The 18911-nt window shown below is 50.5% G+C and overlaps 1 protein-coding gene across 16 annotated transcripts in view; it reads right to left on the reverse strand.

The window, feature by feature from the left end:
* The window catches only part of DHRSX (dehydrogenase/reductase X-linked), a 368637-nt gene that overhangs the window by 157301 nt on the left and 192425 nt on the right, over positions 1–18911 (reverse strand). For all 16 annotated transcript variants that reach the window (XM_060291858.1, XM_060291849.1, XM_060291867.1 and 13 more), the window contains exons 7-9: positions 17260–17503; positions 15653–15878; positions 12155–14355 (exon numbers count right to left, since the gene is read on the reverse strand). In XM_060291858.1, coding sequence (XP_060147841.1) covers positions 17306–17503 — 198 coding nt within the window. In that variant the 3' untranslated portion in view covers positions 12155–14355; positions 15653–15878; positions 17260–17305. The remainder of the gene's footprint in view (positions 1–12154; positions 14356–15652; positions 15879–17259; positions 17504–18911) is intronic.

Below are 18911 nucleotides of genomic sequence, written 5' to 3' on the forward strand. Positions count from 1 at the left end.
ATCCTCCTGGACTTTGCCTCACGACACACCCACTCCAGCGACACAGTCTCCTTGCTGCTGGAATCACCAAGCCAAGCCCTGCCCCAGGGGCTTCACACATCCTGCCCGCCCCGAGCACAGAGTGCCCTGTACCCCAGGTAGATGCAGGGCCCACCCCCTCCCATCAGGGAGGTCTGCTTGAATGTCACCCCTTCTCTGACCCTCTGTCAACTCTCTCCACCTGCTCTGTTCCTCACAGACTTCATGTCTCTCCTTGGTTGTCCTCAGTCTCTGTGTTCATGTCTGTGTAGACATTCAGATCCATGTCTACGTGTATCTACATCTATCATCTATTATCTACCTGTTATCTAGCTTCTATCTACTACTATCTGTCATCTATTATCTAGCATCTATCTAACAATATCTATCTAATCTATCATCTATCCATCTCTATCTTATCTATATTATCTAATAAAATCTTCTATCAATCATCTATCGATCTATCATCTACCTATCATCTATATCTATCTAATTATTTATCTCTTTCATCCATCCGTCCATCCGTCCATCCGTCCATCTACCTAAATAAAGTCTGCCATCTGTATCTATTTATCTATGATAATGGTTAGAAACTGGGGAAGACTCTACCCCCAGGAGACAGTAGACAATGTCTGGGGGCATTTCCCACTGTCACAACTCGGGGGAGGGGTGCTCCTGGCATGTGGTGAGGGAGACCCGGGACGCATCTCCACACCCCGCAGTGCACAGGACGCCCCACATCCGAGGGTCATCCAGCCCCAGATGTCAGTGGGCTGAGGCTGAGAAACCAGGTCTGCAAGACGCAGTCATCTAAAAGGACAGAATTTCTGATGCAGAAACACTGCTGGGGAACAGCCCCCCAGAGCTCCAGGCTCCCACACAGAACCATCGCGGGAACAGCCTCTGGGTCTCCAAAGCTGACCTTAGCATCACCCAGGCCTCCAGGGAAGGTGTGTTCCTGGGTACCTGAGGCTCACGGTCACGTCCCACGCAGCAGGGTCCTTGTAGGACGCTGACCTTTTACAAAAAGGCACCATTTAAAAATTCATCTCACTGATGACTGCAGAATGTAAGAAGCCTCTGCTCCCGGCGCTGAGAGGGGAAGATCAGAGAGAGACGCCTTGAGGGTCTCTCCCCATCCCACCCAGGCTGCCCTTATCCAAGAGCTCCCAATGTAGAAAATCAGGTAATGCAGATAGAGTAAGGGGATATACCTACACAGGTGCACACCTCTATCTAGAGCTGTCACACCTACACGCTGCCCTTCTATCTTATTTCAAGGAAGGCATTTCTTTTTCTTTCTTTCTTTTCTTTCTTGGTCCTCCAATTCAACCTTCACACTGACAAACACACAGACTCAGAACGACTTGAAGAATGGTCCAAAGGACGGAGCTCGCATCTCCGCCCGGGAAGCCGGCTCAGAGCATCAATTACTAATGTGGTCTGCAGCACAGCCCCGGGGCTGGAGGGAGCTCTCATTGCTCGGCATCTGTGCCCTTGGCTGGGGGCTAACTCCCTCCCCCTTCTTGCCCCGGCGTCTGGTACTTTAAAGTCAGAAGCGGTAATTCCCTGTGAAGGTAACTAAATTAATTTCCAAGGGACCGGCGGAGATCACGGTGTAGCTGTTATTCAATGGGTAGGAATAGAAATGAACACTAAGGAGGAGAGAGGAGATATGATTGTGGGGAGAGAGAGACCAGGTCGGCAAGGGAGAAACAGAGAAGGAAAAAAAAAAGCCCAATTTGCAATGACAGCCCACTTTGCGGGCTCCAAGTGAAGGAAGGACAGGGTTGCCTTTTTGCGTTTAGACTGATTTCAACGCTGGGCTCTATGAAGGGACAGCAAAAGCTCCGTAAGTCGTAGGAAATGTTGGGCTCAGAAGAGATGGGCAGCTGCTTCTCCGTCCTCAGCAAAGATGGGCATGACATGGGGTCAGTGAGTGCTGGGGGCTTATATCAGCTTCCTGGGCTGCTGGAACCAATGACTCCAAAACAACACACGTTTACTGCCTTACGGTTCTGGAGGTGAGAAGTCTGACACGGGTCTCACAGGGCTGAAATCAGGGTGTCGGCAGGACTTGGGGGAATCCATGTCACTGCCTCTTCCAGCTTCCGGAGTTGCATCCTTGGTTCCTGGCTTCTTCCTCCAAATAGCAGGGTTCCATCTTGAAATCTGTCTTTTGTCGCCTTCTTGCCTTCTATCTATCTGACCCGCCCACCCCGCCTCCCTCTGGTCAAGACCTTTATGATTATATTGGTTCCACCTGGATAACCCAGGACCCTCACCCTTTCTCAGCATCCTTCAGTTACTCACACCTGCAAAGTCCCTTTGGCCACATCCAGGAACCGATTCAGGGATTCTGGGATTCAGGATGGGGATGTTTTAGGGAGACCATTATTCAGGAAACCACAGGAAGGGAAAAAATACGCTGAAAGAGAGAGTGGTGTTTGGTGGATTTTGGAATGATGTGGGAAAGACCCTCCCAGGGCAAACCCAGTGGCTGGACGTCTCGTCCCTGTATGGTTGACGGTGTCCAACTACGATGTCAGAAAACATAAAACCACGACTGTTCTACAGATACACCGCGAGCCCGTATCAAGGGCTTTTTGAACCTCATTCACGAGGGAATGTGTGCAGTGTTAAGCCTGGTCCCACAGCAGCTGCAGGGGTTGGTAAATATATAGTCAGGATTCTGGACTAAAATGGAAAAGTCAGATACAAAGCAGGCGGGCGTCCTACAAGGCAGTAAACCTGCCACATTGGGGTTATCTGTTCTCTGAGGTGTAGATCACTGACTACTTCACCATCTTCTACAAGCTACCAGGTGACCTGACACAGCTGGGTCCTTAATCCATACCCAAGAGTAATTCACAGAAGGTTACAATTGCAGAGGGTCAAATGCACCCCCCCCCCAAGACAGTCTGGTTTGATAACATTCAGACGTGACATTGAAAGGGGGCACTGGATTGCTTTTGCCTCATTTCTCTGGTTTGTACAATTCTTACGAATAATGTTGTAACTGAGCAGGAACCTGTGAGTCCTTCCTGGAACAGAAACCCCTCCCCCCATGTCCTCTGCTTTCCTGTTGTTTGTAGAAAAGCTTTCACCTCTTAGTCCTTCCCCGAGTTCCAAAGAGCAAATTTAATCACAGACGTGGGAAAATGAGAAGCCAAGGGAAACAGTCAAGCATGACAAAATAATCATAATGTAGCCATTAAACAAAGTCAAGGACCTTAGTTCCTCCTCAAGGGCTATAGATCATATTCTGAGCCATGTCCTGTGAGCTGTTTTGCAGATACTGAAACCCCAGCAGGTGGGAGAAGTCACCTGCATGCTGCCCACCAGCATAGAGACCCCAGACCAGTCGGAACCAGAAGGTTGATGATGTGGACTCCCGATGACCTCCCTGCCAGCCAGTCAGAAGAATGTCCACCAGCTGATCACACACTCACCACGCCCCTCTCTCACCCTGTCTTTAAAAGCCCTCCCCTGAAAACCGTCGAGGAGTTCAGGCCTTTTAAGCTCTAGCTGCCTGGACTCCTTGTTTGGCACCTGCAATAAACGCTGTACGTTCCTTCACCACAACCCAGGGTCAGTAGATTGGCTTTGCTGCACGTGGGTGACCGGACCCAAGTTTGGTTTGATAACAGTGTCTGACCATCTCGTTTCCCATCTGGTTACAGAAAAGAAGTATCAGAAGGTATCAACAAGTGATACAGTGGCTGCCCTGAGATGCCGTGAACGACCTTTCTGGGACTTGGCTAAGAGGGGACGACCCTCTCTGGGAGATGCCGGGTCTGGGATGTAGGCTGTGACGCATCTCCTTGTCTGCACCTCAGAATCAGGTCCACGCACTACTGAACTGTCTTAGAATAAAAGGTGATGGGCAGCTTGGAGAATGCCCAGGATACTGCCGGACCAGAGAAAAGGCAGGGCCCAAGCAACATCACGCCCCAGGTCCTGGGCGGACAGGCCAGCTCAGCTACCCCAGCCAACACTGGCCTCACACAGGAGATGCCTGGATGCTGCCCTGAACCCATCCTCCTGCTGCCTGGAAGGACCCCACCACTGCCATGTTGAGAGCTGATTCAGGACCACCTACCCTAATCCTGCCTCACCAGGTTTGCGTGATTCCCCCCTCTCCCGGCAACTGTGTAACTGATGGAGCAGGTTCACCTGGCCTGTCCCAGGGGCAGGAGAAGGACAAAGAAGGGAAGATTCTGCCTTTGCCACGTGCCCGGTAGGAGACAGACTCTGCCCATGAGACAGAAAATGTTCCCCAAACGTGAGGGACATCCAGATGCTGGGTGACCTCTGATGGTGACACCGGCTCCATCCTCCTCTGATGGTCCAGACGGGACCATATTCACCTCTGCAGAATTTCACAATGCACACAGATGAAAAGATTCTAGGAACAGTCTCCAGGTACTGTTTCATTAACAATGGGCTTCTTTTTTTTCCTTTGCATTAGGTTAAAGTCGTTAAAAAAAATTACTGCTAGTGATTTTTTGTAATGGACGTGAAATTCACATTATATAAAAGTAACCATTTTGAAGTGAAAGATTTGGCGGCATTTAGTACGTTTATAATGTTGTGTAACCATCGCCTCCGTCTAGTTTCAGAACACGCTCATCCCACCAAAGGAGACCCCGTCCCCATGAGCAGTCACTTCCCATCCCCCTCCCCCAGCCCCCGACACCATGAACCCATTTTCTGTCTGTGGATTTGCCTGTTCTGGACGTTTCCTACCAATGGAATCACACACTGTGTGTCCTTCTGTGTCTGGTTTCTCTCACTGAGCATCGTGTTGACTTAGACTCTATATGAAAAAGAATCACTGAATCATAAGCCTCTACATTCTGTAAAAAGATTCACATTCAGACCCACAATGTGACATCACGATACACCTATTCAAATTGCTAACCTAAACGTACTGATAATGCCAAACGCTGCTGAGGATGTGGGGCGGCTAGAATTCCCACAGGATGCTGGCAGGGACGCAAGATGGTACCGCCTCTCCGGAAACCAGTTTGGCTGTTTCTGATAGGTTAGCATCCTCTTAGCGTATGACCCAGCAATCCTACTCACAGATGTTTATCCAAGAGAAACAAAAACTTGCATTCACACAAAGACCTGTACAGGAATGTTGGGAGCAGCAGTCTGCACAGATCACCCCCCAATGGAAACCCACTTGGCCGTCCTTCAGTGGGGAAAGGATGAACTACATACGATGTGTGCATACAATGGAGTATCACTCGGTGATTAAAAGGAATGGGCCATCGTTCCTTGCGACAACTCAGCAAAATGCATATTGCTGAGTGAAGGAAGCCGATTTCAGAGGGCTAAGTACTGCAGGATGTCACCTATATGACTTTCTGGCAGAGTCAAATATAGGGACAGTGGTCGCCAGGGATGAGGGCCGGAGAGAGGGTCTGACTGTGAATAAAGAACCAGGACGAGCGAATACTCTGAGGTGACGGAAATGTTCTGAATCCCATCGGGGGTGGTGGTTCCACGAATCTGTACATGAGTTAAAACTCACATGACTGTCCTGCAAAAACGAGTGAATGTCTTATTGCATGTAAAGTGTTTAAAAGAGCTCTATGTGTTGAAAAACTTGAAAATGGAATTACCCTATGATCCCACAATTCCACATCTGGGTATTTACCCAAAAGAAGTAAAAGCGGGGACCCAAAGGGATATTTGCGAGCCCAGGTTCACAGCAGCGTTACTCACAATAGCTAAGAGGTGGAAACAATCCAAGTGTCCATGGATGGTGGATGGATGGATACACAGCACTGGGTCCATCCACACAGGGGAAAATGACTCAGCCATGAAAACGTGTGAAGCTCTGACACAGGCTACCACATGGATGGCCCTTGAGGACGTGATGCTCAGTGAGAGAAGCCAGATATAAAAGGACAAATCCCATAGGATTCCAGTCATATGAGGTCCCTAGAGGAGTCCGATCCCATAGCGACAGAAAGTAGGATGGTGGGGGCCGGGGCCTGGGGAGGGGGCTGGGGAGTGAGTGTTTAATGAGGACAGAGTCTCAGTTTGGGAAGATGAAATGTTTCTGGAGACGGATGGTGGGGATGGTACATTACGTACACTGTGAATGTACTTAATGCCACTGAACTCTGCGCTTAAAAATGGTTAAGATGGTACATGAAACACTCAGTCTGTCTGTCTCTCTCTCCCCCCGACAAGGGTCCAGAGCTGAGCTGCAAATGGTACCGAGAAATCGTGATTCCAGAAAGGCCAAGCGTGTCATAGCCACTTGGAGCTGCCGGGATCCTTGCCGGATCTGCTTACATCCCTGATCACCATCCGCGGGGGTGGGCAGGGTATCAGCTCCAGACGTGGAAGCTGCATCTCAGGGCGGTGCACCTGGTCCGAGCGTCCGGGCTGTCAGGTGGGGGTGGGAGGGATGGGGTGGGAGGCACGCCCACCAGCGTCTCCCCAGCATCCCAGACCCTTAAGCGCTCAGAGGGGGAGCCTGGGACACCTCCCCATGGAAAAGAAAACAGCAGTGTTCACCAGCTGTGGGGGGAGGGGAATCTCAGCGGCTTTTTCGTTGTTGTTGTTTTTTTAATTTGGTCTGAAACAGACCGATAACTCACTTGGAATTTTAATGTGAATTCCAGCTCTGCAATTCTAAAATCTAGTGCACATAGCTTTGAAGGGTTTAGTCTTTGGAGTGACCCAGGGGTTCCCCAAAGGGAGTAATCCCGACCCCCAGGGGACACTAGCAATGTCTACGGACATTTTGGGGTGTGACGACTGTGGAGGGGCTCCTGGAATGTGGTGGGTGGAGACCAGGGATGCTGTTCCACAGCCCCCAGTGCCCAGGACGCCCACATCAGAGTCGTCCAGCCTCAAATGTCCACCTGCCCAGGTGGAGAATACCTGGGGCAGCCAATAACATCACCCCTTATAAATTATGCATATATATATATATACATACACGTGTATATATATGTACACACTCATATGCATGAATCGAATTGTGAGAAAACCCAAGGTGTGGGCGTCTGGCCACTGGGTCCAGTTTCCTGGCTGTGTCCTGACCTCCCTCCCTTACAAACTTCTAAGACATGTGCGTTCTCTGGTTTCGCCCATCGGGGTGCCATCCATCATTTTCCAAGCAGAGAGTTGCCACTTGCACTGCCTGGAAATGCTTTCGGTTCTTTTCCTCGGGATATAATTTTGCGTCTCTAACTTAACCAGGCGCGATTTTTTCCTAATACCCAAGACACATCCCGACAGCAAATCCTGTGCCTGAATCACCTTGGACGGTTTTATAACTCCCTCCAGCCCCGGGAAGGGTGCGTCATCATTTATGCATGGCCTCTGAGGTCCTTCCAATCCTAGGAAATCGACTGTCATATTTCATGCCGCTTTGGTACTTATAAAACCTTCCACGGAGAGAATTTCAAAGACGGGCAGAAAATGATGGAACCCAGTGGGGTCTATTTCTTTCTATTTTGAAGGTTACCGAAACTCTTGCTGTTTTTCCGCCTCCTTGCCCTTCAGACACAGGGAGACAGAGTTTTTAAAGGAAGCGGGGCTCCTGCTACAAGTGAGCATTAAAGGCTGCTTGCCTTTGCCAAGGACGCCTGAAGGTCAAATAACTAAAATACAAAGTGAAGCTGCCAACAGCCACTGATATGCAGATCTATGGCCCCGGTGGCTGGGAGGCTGGTCCAGTGGCTAGGGAGGGAAGGTCTGCTTTGGACCGGAAGTTGCACATTCTCAATGTGAAAGGATGACCTTCAGCGTCCTTCAAAGGCAGGCTATGACCTCGAAGACAGAGGAGAGCTGTGTTTTGCTTCCTAGAGCCTTGATTCTACCTGGAAGTGAAGGGTTCGACCTGCTACACTACAGGACCTCATGGACAAGACATGGCTGCCCGGAGCGTGTGCTGAAAGCTTCATTCGAAACATCAAGTGTCGAAACGTCTGAGGCGTGGAAATATCGTCCATACGGTCCAGGGGATGGGGGCCTGGGAGCCCAAGACGGGGACACCTTGTTTGCAGGATGCATAGACGGTTAAATAAGATGATATTGGAAATTTTTTTTTTTTTTTGGAGTAGAGTTGCTTTACAATGTTGTGTTAGTTTCTGCTGAACAATGAAGTGAATCAGCTCTACGTAAACCTATAGCCCCTCCCTCTTGGACCTTCCTTCCATTCCCCCCACATCCCACCCACCTAGGTCATCACAGAGCTTCGAGCTGAGCTCCCTGTGCTATACTGCAGGTTCCCACTGGCTACCTATTTTACACATGGTAATGTATTTATGTCAAACCTAATCTCCCAATTTTGGAAACATCCTGGCATAAAGTAGGAACTTCCTAAATGGAAGCCCCACATCTCCTGTCTTATTTCCCAATCTTTTTGAAAAGGAAACGAACACCCGTATTAGTTATTTTTGATTTGATTGAAGCAAGAAACAACTTGAGGGCTGTCCGCTATCTATGACAGGATAGAATACCCAAGGAGCCCACCATGGGGGTGTTCCCGCCCCGGCATCAAGCAGTTAGCTTAGATGGACAGGAGTTGGACGTAACCCCTGCTCGTGGAAACCGAGGACGATGTTCGAGGTCTGTCAGAACCCACAGCATCACACTATGTCAACCCTACCATCGCCAGGGTCGACATCCCTGGAGAAATGCTCTTCTGGCCCTCTTGGGAATCCCAGCTCAGGAAAGCTATCCCAAGGGGAGAATGCCTTATGCAATCCTGGTGCAAAGGAAAAATGGAAGTGGACGGTCAGGCCAGACCGCTTCTGCTCCATTGATCAGTTTGGTCCGGTTCAGAGCACCGCCCGCCAATGCCCAGTGTGTGGGGCTGAGAAGAAAACACAGCCTTGCTGGGAGGTGCTTTGTATCTGCTTCGTAGCAAGTATTTAATTGTATGGAGGCGAGATTCACATAACATCCAATGAGTCACTGAAACTGGACAAATCAGGGACGCTGAGCACATTCACCATGTTGTGCAACCGCCACCTCTATCTGGTGCCAGAACCTTCTCATCCCCCCAGAAGGAGACCTGTCCCCGTGAGCGGTCACTGCTCCCGGCCCCTGGCAAACCCTAAGCCACTTTGTGTCTCTCTGGATTTTACTACTGTGGGTGTTTTGTAGAAGTGGAATCATATACGATGTAGCCTTTTGCGCCTGGAGTCTTTCACTTAGGATGTTTCCAGTGTCCACCCACGATATACCATGTATCAATACTTCATTCCTTTTTCATGGCCAAATAATATTCCACCCTGGGGATGTAGGTTAACCCCTTTTTTTTTTTTTTTTTTTTTTTTTGCGGTACGCGGGCCTCTCACTGTTGTGGCCTCTCCCGTTGCGGAGCACAGGCTCCGGACGCGCAGACTCAGCAACCATGGCTCACGGGCCCAGCCGCTCTGCGGCATGTGGGACCTGGGCACGAACCCGTGTCCCCTGCATCGGCAGGCGGACTCCCAACCACTGCGCCACCAGGGAAGCCCCAACCCATTTTTAATGTCCCTTTACTTTCCTAAAACAAAATCACAGATACCTACAGACAAATGACCATAAAGTGATACCCATTTGAACACAGCAGTGCTTGGACCTCCCCCCCTCCCCCGCCCGGAGAGGGTGAAGCAGTAAGGGGATGTCTTCGTATGTTGGATCCCCAAGATGGTGCCGGCTGCCCCAGGCCTAGAGAACTGGTCACTCAAATGCCACGAGCTGCCGCCTGCCCTACGGTTTCCCCAAATGCTGAACATTCAAGCCAAGGATAATCTTCTATGAATGCAATGGTTGCTCGCCTGGAAATTCAATCTCTTGCACTGATGTGTAAACAGCCGTAAGTTCTAGGCTGGGGTTAACTATAAACAGGGTCTCCCCTATGTGAACGTCTGGCCAGATGTGAAGAAGTCATGTGAGGTGTGAGAACATCTGACGCTGGGTACCCTGTCCTGTGCCTTGTAAGAAATTAACACGCTGGCCTCCTCCTGCCAAATGCTAGTGCGAGGTCCACTCAGGGTGCCCCTCCCCACCCTTCCCTGCACCCCGGAGAAAACAGCCACTGCTTAGAAGCACCAGGATATCAGGAAAGGAGTCCAGATCATTAGGTCCACGTGATTTGCACCAAACCCACAACGGCGACATGACTCGTATAGGAAACGTATTTGCAGCCTTGAAACGCTTTTAGATCCATCCTCTTATTTGAGTCTTATAACCACAAAAGACCCATTGAACAGAATGGGACACCGGGATCCTGGAGGGTAAACTGTTTGGCCAAATTATGCAGTTGGCAATAGACATTTCACATTGTCGCTGCAAATCAGAACATGTTGTCCACCTTAAAGAGATACAATTCCTATTTGTCACTGATACCTCAATAAAGCCAGAAAACTAAATATTCCTCCCTTAAAAAAGTGTTCCCCTTAGTTCCCATGCTATTTTTTTTCCTTTCCAGGATATTTTAAATGAAAATGTTTTATTGTATCTACACATCTGGTACCATGGTAGACCAGAAGTCCCGCAGGGTCTTTTAAGGACAAAACAAGTAGGTTCTGGGTGAATTAGAACAGATGTACTTTTTAATGCATTCCTGGACCCATGACAGTAAAAGGATTATTTTTAATTCTATATACTTGGGGATTTTTAAATACCCATTGAAGTAACCCATGGGGTAAAGAGGAACCATGAAAATAAGGACTGAACTATGTATCTATGAGATGCAGCCCAAGGGACAGACAGAAATGAGGACCCTGCGACCAGAAATATGAAAAGTAAAAAATAAAGGGCAGGCATTAACTCTGGAAGCCCGACATGACATCCCAGAATGAAGGCAAAGAATGAAGGGAAAAAAAGGGAAGGAACAGATGTAGGCAACATCACCAGAAGTTCTAAGCTAGCAATAAACGCAAAGATCGCTAAAAGGCTGTGAACTTCAGAAAATGCTTCACTGAAGAGAGCCCCAGAGGCTGAAAAATTCTCGAGCTTTTTACTACGTACAGATGCTCCCCCATCACACATGCAGAAACCCAGGATGTCCTCATGTCTGGGATCGTGTTTGTGTTTTTGTGGCCGTCGGTAAACAAGCTATGGATTTAGATCCATCCCCTAGGATACTGGTACCCAGACGACAGAAAATACAACCCCAACTCATTTCTCTGGTTAAACGACAAATTCAGTGACTACGGAGCTTGGATGCAGAACCATGCCTGGCAGGGATTTACCCCTAAGCATCCTTCAAACAGAACGCATACCGCCTTGCTGTCCACTCGGCAAACCCGGTTGGAGACAGGGCACATGTTAGGAGCATTATTTGATGGATGAAGAGTCGGAAACACAGAGACCAAAAGGCTTAACGAGGATGCTTAACAAATGTGAGACTAACACTTCCCAAGGAAGAGCCCACATGGGTAATGGGCAGGGTGCTACCTCCCGGACCCATGGGTCACCTGAGGAGCTCCTAATCAGACTCCCAACCTGTCCAGCCTTGGAGGGAGCCCGGTGCACCTTCTATGGTTGTATTTCCTAATAGCCAAGATGAGAGGTATTTTCGATACAGGCACCCTCAAAATCCAGTGGGAGCCGAGACGGAGGAAGCTTCAGCTGGGTCATGTCGGACACAGACCCGCCTTTGCAGAGCCCACTCTTTCCTGTCAAAAGTGCCTCTTATCACGTCTGGTACCATCCCCAGTTTCTAGGCATTAAGACCTGATACCTTTGAGTCCTAATCCCACCCTAGACAGCAAGCTCCTTTAGGACAAGAGCTCTGTGCCACTCAACTTTGAGCTCCATCCCGTGTTTGCTCAGAGCTTGGCTGGGTAACCCTACTCAACACATCATTGCCGAATGGATGGATGGATGGATGGATGGATGGATGGATGGATGGATGGATGGATGGATGGATGGATGAGGTGGTCGTTTCCACTGTCGTACAAAACTCATTGATGCTACGTGCAGGGAACTGAGAAATACATGCACCATGGGTCCAATTACTGAATCAAGACTTGCCCAGGGATGGAAGGTCATCCATCCCGGTGTGTATGCACACAGCCCCGTTCCCAGGCTCCCTGAACGACAGCGACAGGTGTAAACCCAGGATCCCCAGTGCCCACCACGCCATGGACGTGGCCTTACTCACCCAGTGGTCCACGAGACTTCTCCAGCTGCTGCGAAGTGTCTCTGAGCTCTGAGGAATGTTCCACAATCAGGTGTCGAGGGAACATGGTAACTTCTCCAGAACTGTGTCCTCTCTCTCCCCTGGTGGACGAGCGACATAAGGCCGGTCATGCAAAGAGGAGGAGCCTGTGAGGCCAGGGTCCTACACAGTCCAAATTGCTCTCAGAGCCTAGCTTCGCCCAGGGACTGCAGCATCTTTCAGGGGCCAGCAAGCTTGTTCTCAAAGTGACAGAGGATGTCGGACTGGCCAGGACTCTTCCTGCATCCTCATCCTGAGTCTGTACCTGGGAACCAACTTTGTGATGCTGCTAAGAGTAGCTGGCACTTGTGTACTATGACCTCAAGCCGTAAAGGGCTCTCTAGTGATGTGCAAATGCTCCAAGGTTGGGATCTTCCTGGAAGTCAAGATCCTGCTCTGCCATCCTGGCTATCCGGAAATATTAGACAAGGCATGTCTCCATCTTGGTTTGAACATACAAAGTAATTCTAGTTCTGAAACACATCAGTCAGGGCTGTAGGGCTTAGCAGAACATCTGAGCAGTTCTGGGAGGGGCTGGCGCCCAGGGCTGGAAGCTTCAATCTGCATTTGCCTGGCCCAGCGGGTCTCAAACTTGCCTGAACAAGAGGATGGCTTGAGGAGGTCTAATGAATGCTGGTGCCCAGAGGAACGAACTTGGGGATTCTGCTGATGGTGGAGCTGAGCATTAGTGGTTTTCAGAGGCTTCCCCAGTGTGCAGCCAAAACCCACTAGCCTTACTGGATCTCGGGGAGAGGTCTTCACCACCCATGAAAGGTAGGTTTGAGCGCATCAGTGGCCGGATGGAGGGTGTGCTGGGGGTGGGGGGGTCCTTATTGGGTGCAGACTTGCTCCTCTTTCTTGAGGTTGGAAGGAATGTGAGCAGAGAGGGCTACCGCATTTGCAGTTCCAGGGCAAAATGAAAATGTGGGTCCTTGTTCACGCTTCAAGAATTTCAATATGGCGGCCATAGGGCATTAAGCCAATAGGCGTCCTTATGAGCCCAGGGTCCCGTGTAGTGACATGGGTCACTCGCCCAGGAAAGCGGCCTTGGGTACATACAGAAGAAGCCGTGACCTCCGTGGTTTTCCAGTTCACCAGAAAAGGAATGGATGTTTCCTGAGTTTCCAAGTATCCAGTTCACGTACCACGCAGTGGATTGAATATTTTCTACCAAAAAGATATGACCACGTCCTAAACCCTGTTACCTGTGGATATGACTTTGTCTGCAAAAGGCTCTTGACAGATGTAACTAATGAAGGATCTTGAGATGAAGAGATCATTCTTGATTATCCGGATGGAAGTGAAGGGTCTGAGATGAGGTCCTCCTGGAGGAGGGTGGCCCTACATCCAATGACACTGTCCTTATAAGACACAGAAGAGGAGAGACACAGACACAGAGAAGAAGCCACATGCAGACACAGGCAGCGATGGGAGGGATGCGGCCACAAGCCCAGGGACGCCTGGAGCCCCCAGAAGCTGGAAGAGGCGGGAAGGATCCTCCCCGGGAGCGTCTGGAGGGAGCACAGCTCTGGGACATCTTGACCTCAGACATCTGGTCTCCAGGACCGGGGGCTGGATGAATTTCTGTTCTTTTCAGACTCCCAGTTTGTGGTCCTGTGTTACAGCCGCCCAGGACACTCTTATACACTACATAATAGTGAGCTGTTTGAATAAGCAGGGTCTTCCACTGGGACCATGCGCCCCCATCTTCACACAGTGATCTGAGCCATGGGCCACCAGGACCCACAAATCGTCTTGTGGCTTCACACCGTAATCATCACCTCCCCTGCAACTGTGATGAAGGGGGACAGGAACCTCTGACCCTCTGGCAGCTCTCTTCCTCGTGCTGGTCCACGGTCCCCGGGAGCCTCCTTGTCACCCTATGGTTCTCCCGGGAAGGGTGTCAGGATGTTTCTTATCCGAGCGGACGTCCTGCAGAGTCTGCACACCTGCAGAAGGGGCCCTGGTTTGTTCCTCTCAGGCCACCACATGAACAGTCCCAGACGCTGCAGTCTCAGCTCTGCCAACCACAGCAGGATGCAGGCAAGGAGGTGAGGACCTCAAACGTACACGTCCTGGTCTCCTGTCCTTTTACACCACCGTCTCCTGGTTGCACGACACAGAACTCATAACATCTTGTTCATCTGTAAGGAAAACATGGTCTCTGGGGTTAGACACCCCTGAGGTTCCCACCTAAGGGTCAGCAGGAACTCGAAACTGGGTGAGACACCGAGTCTTTCTGAGGCTAAATGCCCACCCATACGACAGGACTTACAAGGCTCCACGTGGCACACAGGGGTCAAAACCAAGGTCAACAAAGTACGGGCCTCGGATAAATCTGACCTCCCCCCTTTTCTGTAAATAAAGGTTTATTAGAACACAGCCACACGTTAGCGTAGTGTGTGTACATGCTTGTGTGTCATATGGAAGAGTTGAGCAGTTGTAATAGATCATAAAGCCCTAAAATATGAAGATATTTATTAACTGGTCCTATATATAAAAAGTTTGCTGACCCGGAAACCCTTTCTATCTATCTATCTATCTATCTATCTATCTATCTACCTACCTACCTACCTATCTACTTACCTATCTACCTATCTATCTATCTATCTAGTGTAGTGTGAACCCCACTCTGGAAGAGCTGCTGGCTGTTATTCCAACGCATGAATGTGCTGGGGGCTGACATCAGGTTTGGGGCCTCAGTGGGATTTTGCCAATTGAGAGAATGCATGGTTAGCTGACCAGTGGTCCCTGGTCTTGAAATTCAGGGTGCAGTCCGGCAGGAAACACACAGAGTCCTTTCGCTAGCATTCTAAATGTCTGATCTCTCCATGTTGGAATTTGAGAACCCAAGAGCCATTCTCAGAGAGAGGATTGAGCCTTCCTTGCCTGACTGGTGGGTGAAGCAGGGCAGGCCCGGATGCCCAGGCAAAGGTCCACTAAGCTGCTAGAGATGTTCACATGTGTCAACAACTGTATGAGTTTCTTGTAACAAATTACCATCAAGGTGCTGGTATCTTAAAGCAACTGAAATTTATTCTCTCTCAGTTCTGAAGATGCGGAGCTGAGCTCCCTGAAGAGACTCCAGGGGAGGGTCCTTCCTGCCTCCTCCAGCTTCTGGGGGCTCCAGGCGTCCCTGGACTTGTGGCCGCATCCCTCCCATCTCTGACTCTGTGGTCACATGACCCCCTCCCTCTTCTGTAATCAGTTCTCCCTCTCCCTGTTTCTAATCAGCAACCTTGTGAGTACATTCGCCCTACCTGGATAAGCTAGGATGGTGTCCTCACCTTAAGACCTTAAAGACAACTGCAATGATTCTTTTCCCAATAGGAACACATGTGCAGGTTTCAGGGGTTAGGATGTGGACATGTATCTTGAGAAGCCACCATTCAAGCCACTACAGAGGGAACTGGATGAAACCAGGATGGTCCCACCACTGACCTGTTTCCAAGGCATAGAGGGCGGCCGTCACGCTGCTGAAGGATGAGGTGTCTGCAGACCCTGGAAGGTCCACGATGAAACTAGTTCAGGAAGAGCCTGACAGACTGCGATGGGCACCCAGATCCAGGGAAGCACGGGGCATTCGACATGATTGCTGTTATTACATTAGTACCGTGGTCTGAAGTAGAATCCAAGCCCTGCACACGTCTCCAGGAGAGGAACATGCCTGTGTTAACAGACGATGAAATGAAGAAGCAGATACCAGGAGAGAGGCTTCATGTGACCACTGAAGGGCAAGTGGGCAGCAAAGCTGCCATTCTTAGACTAAGGCCCTAAAAAATGGTGGGGGAACGTGCAGACCAGCAAACCCTGTGCAGCTGAATCCCATGATTGGTTTAGTCCAGGGCCCGTGCCCGTCCCTGTCCTACAGACCCCACAGTGACAGGTGTCCAGGCCCCGTCCTACAGACCCCATGGTGACAGGTGTCCAGGCCCCATCCCTGTGCCACAGACCCCATGGTGACAGGTGTCCAGGCTCCATCCTACAGACCCCACGGTGACAGGTGTCCAGGCTCCATCCTACAGACCCCACGGTGACAGGTGTCCAGGCTCCATCCTACAGACCCCACGGTGACAGATGTCCAGGCTCCATCCTACAGATGTCCATGGTGACAGGTGTCCAGGCCCCATCCCACAGACCCCATGGTGACAGGTGTCCAGGCCCCGTCCCTGTGCCACAGACCCCATGGTGACAGGTGTCCAGGCCCCGTCCCTGTGCCACAGACCCCATGGTGACAAGTGTCCAGGCCCCGTCCCACAGACCCCACGGTGACAGGTGCCCAGTCCCCATCCTACAAATGCCCATGGTGACAGGTGTCCAGGCCCCATCCCACAGACCCCATGGTGACAAGTGTCCAGGCTCCATCCCACAGACCCCACAGTGACAGGTGTCCAGGCCCCATCCTACAGACCCCACGGTGACAGGTGTCCAGGCCCCCTTTCTTACCCCGTTCCTACAGAATTCCCTACCCCTCTGTTGAGGGTCTTTCCATGAGTCACGGGGTGAGAGCCCTGATAGATGCCCTAATGGCGGCAGGAAGCCCCTAGGACCTGGTCCCCCTAAAGATGGTGGGGCAGAGGGTTAGGGTGGTCACATGACCCTTGATCAACAGACTAAGGAAGGCTCACGTCTCTCCCTTTCCAGGACCCACGGATCAGAGCCGCCCCTCTGGCACAAACTGCGAGTGAGAGAACAGGGGACACAGGACACCCTCAAAGCCACCAGCGCCCAAGAGTCCCAGGCCCCCTTGAAAGTGTTCGTTTCACCCAGATGTTTCTACCCCAGGGTCCTCGGCGCCTCTGTGCTAAGCAAGAACACCGCCTGCGTGGCTGGCAGGGTTTAATGACTCAGGGCACCCGGTACAACTGGACACATTGGGGATCACGAGATTCATGGCTGAGGGCCAGCTGCTTGGGGTCGCACTCAGCATTCCTCTTCTCCTCAAGTTCCGGCCCAGGGCAAGGAAGCCGACGGGAGACGCTGGGGAGACAGAGCCCCAAGGGCGGGGGATGTGAACGACGCAGACACGTGGTCCAGCACAGACACACCTGCGCGCGCCTGGCAGATCACGGTCTCCCCGGCGGGTGGCTAACCCTAGAAGACCTCCTGGGTCACGTCGGCGATGCCCGTCATCTGGCAACTTCTGGCCCACAGCTCTCGCTGAAGCTCCAGGTCGTACGTGACCCCCAGAGACTTGGTCTCTTTCTCGTTGTAAAGATAGCAGCCCCCACGGCCTTCCAGCGCTGGGGTGACCGCCGCGTAGACGGAGGTCCGGGCTCCCTCATCCGGGGTCTGCAGGGAGAAGGGAAGAAGAACAGAAGTCAATTTTCAGAGCAGAGACACGGGGGTCGCCACGCTCACAGACACTGTGGGTGAGACAGCACCTCCGACCTTCTTCCATGGACTCAGGCACAAAGCCGGGCCGGACAGGCTGCGGCAGCCCAGCCTCCATGGGTGCAGGAAGTGGGATGTACTTCCACACTGGGTTAATCCATTTCGATAGATGCATACGAAGACCCCAGTGTAAATACTCAGGTCTCCAACTCTTTCTTAAAAAGTTTATTTTTATTGAAGTAGAGTTGTTTACAACGCAGTGTTCGTTTCTGCTGTATGGCCAACGCCTGATGAAACTGAAATGCTTCCTCGTTGGCTCAGAGCAGATGACTGTTCTGCCTCTGTGTTGAACGCACGACATTTAGCAATTTGAGGTGGAAACGTCGAGACGGCAGAAAGGTTCTTGGTTTCCATGCAGTGAGGAGAGTTACAGCAGGAGAACTGTAAGTTCAAGAAAAAGCTTGAAAGGCTGAGAAGAGATTGAGAAAAGTGGACCTCGGGCAGTAGGAGGGAAGGAGGAAGGTTTGAACGCCAGACACCCTGTGTTTTGGGTTGGGAGCTGGTCCCTGGGCATGGTCAGTGGATTAGAAGAAGACGTGGGGTGGTGGGGTGTATATATATAACTCTGTGTGTGTGTGTGATGGAGTATTACTCAGCCATGGAAAAGAATGACATAATGCCATTTGCAGCAACATGGATGGACCTAGAGATTATCGTACTAAGTGAGGTCAGACAAAGACAAATACCATATGACATCACTTATATGCAGAGTCTAAAAAGTAATACAAATGAACTTATTTATGAAACACAAACAGATTCACAAACAGAAAACAGAGCTACAGATACCAAAGGGGAAACGGGGGCAGGGATAAATTAGGAGTTTGGGACTAACAGACACACACTATTGTATGTAAAGGTCCTACTGTACAGCACAGGGAACTACATTCAAAATCTTGTAAGAACCTGTCATGGAAAAGAATCAGAAAAAGAATATACATATATATATAAAGCTGAATCACTTTTCTGTACACCTGAAACACTGTAAATCAACTATAATTTTTTAAAAACTGCAAAAAAAAAAAAAAAAGAACCAGTGGATTAAAAGAACCAGGCAGAGAAGTTCAAGGGATTAGACCTTGTGGGAAGTGAGGGGCTTTGGGGCTACGATTCAGTGTCCAGAAACCTACATAATCCCCTCATCTTACTGTCATGACGATGACTTTTCAGGAGCTCATCGCATGTAACACACTTTTGGAAATCCGCTGAACGCGCCTAGCCCTGGTCCTTCTCGTGTGCCTCTAAGAGCGTCCCATTGTAGGACTCTCAGGTACACACGCAGGCCAGGAAACAACCCCACAGTCACATT

This window comes from Globicephala melas, chromosome X, assembly GCF_963455315.2.
Source record: "Globicephala melas chromosome X, mGloMel1.2, whole genome shotgun sequence".
NCBI lineage: Eukaryota > Metazoa > Chordata > Mammalia > Artiodactyla > Delphinidae > Globicephala > Globicephala melas.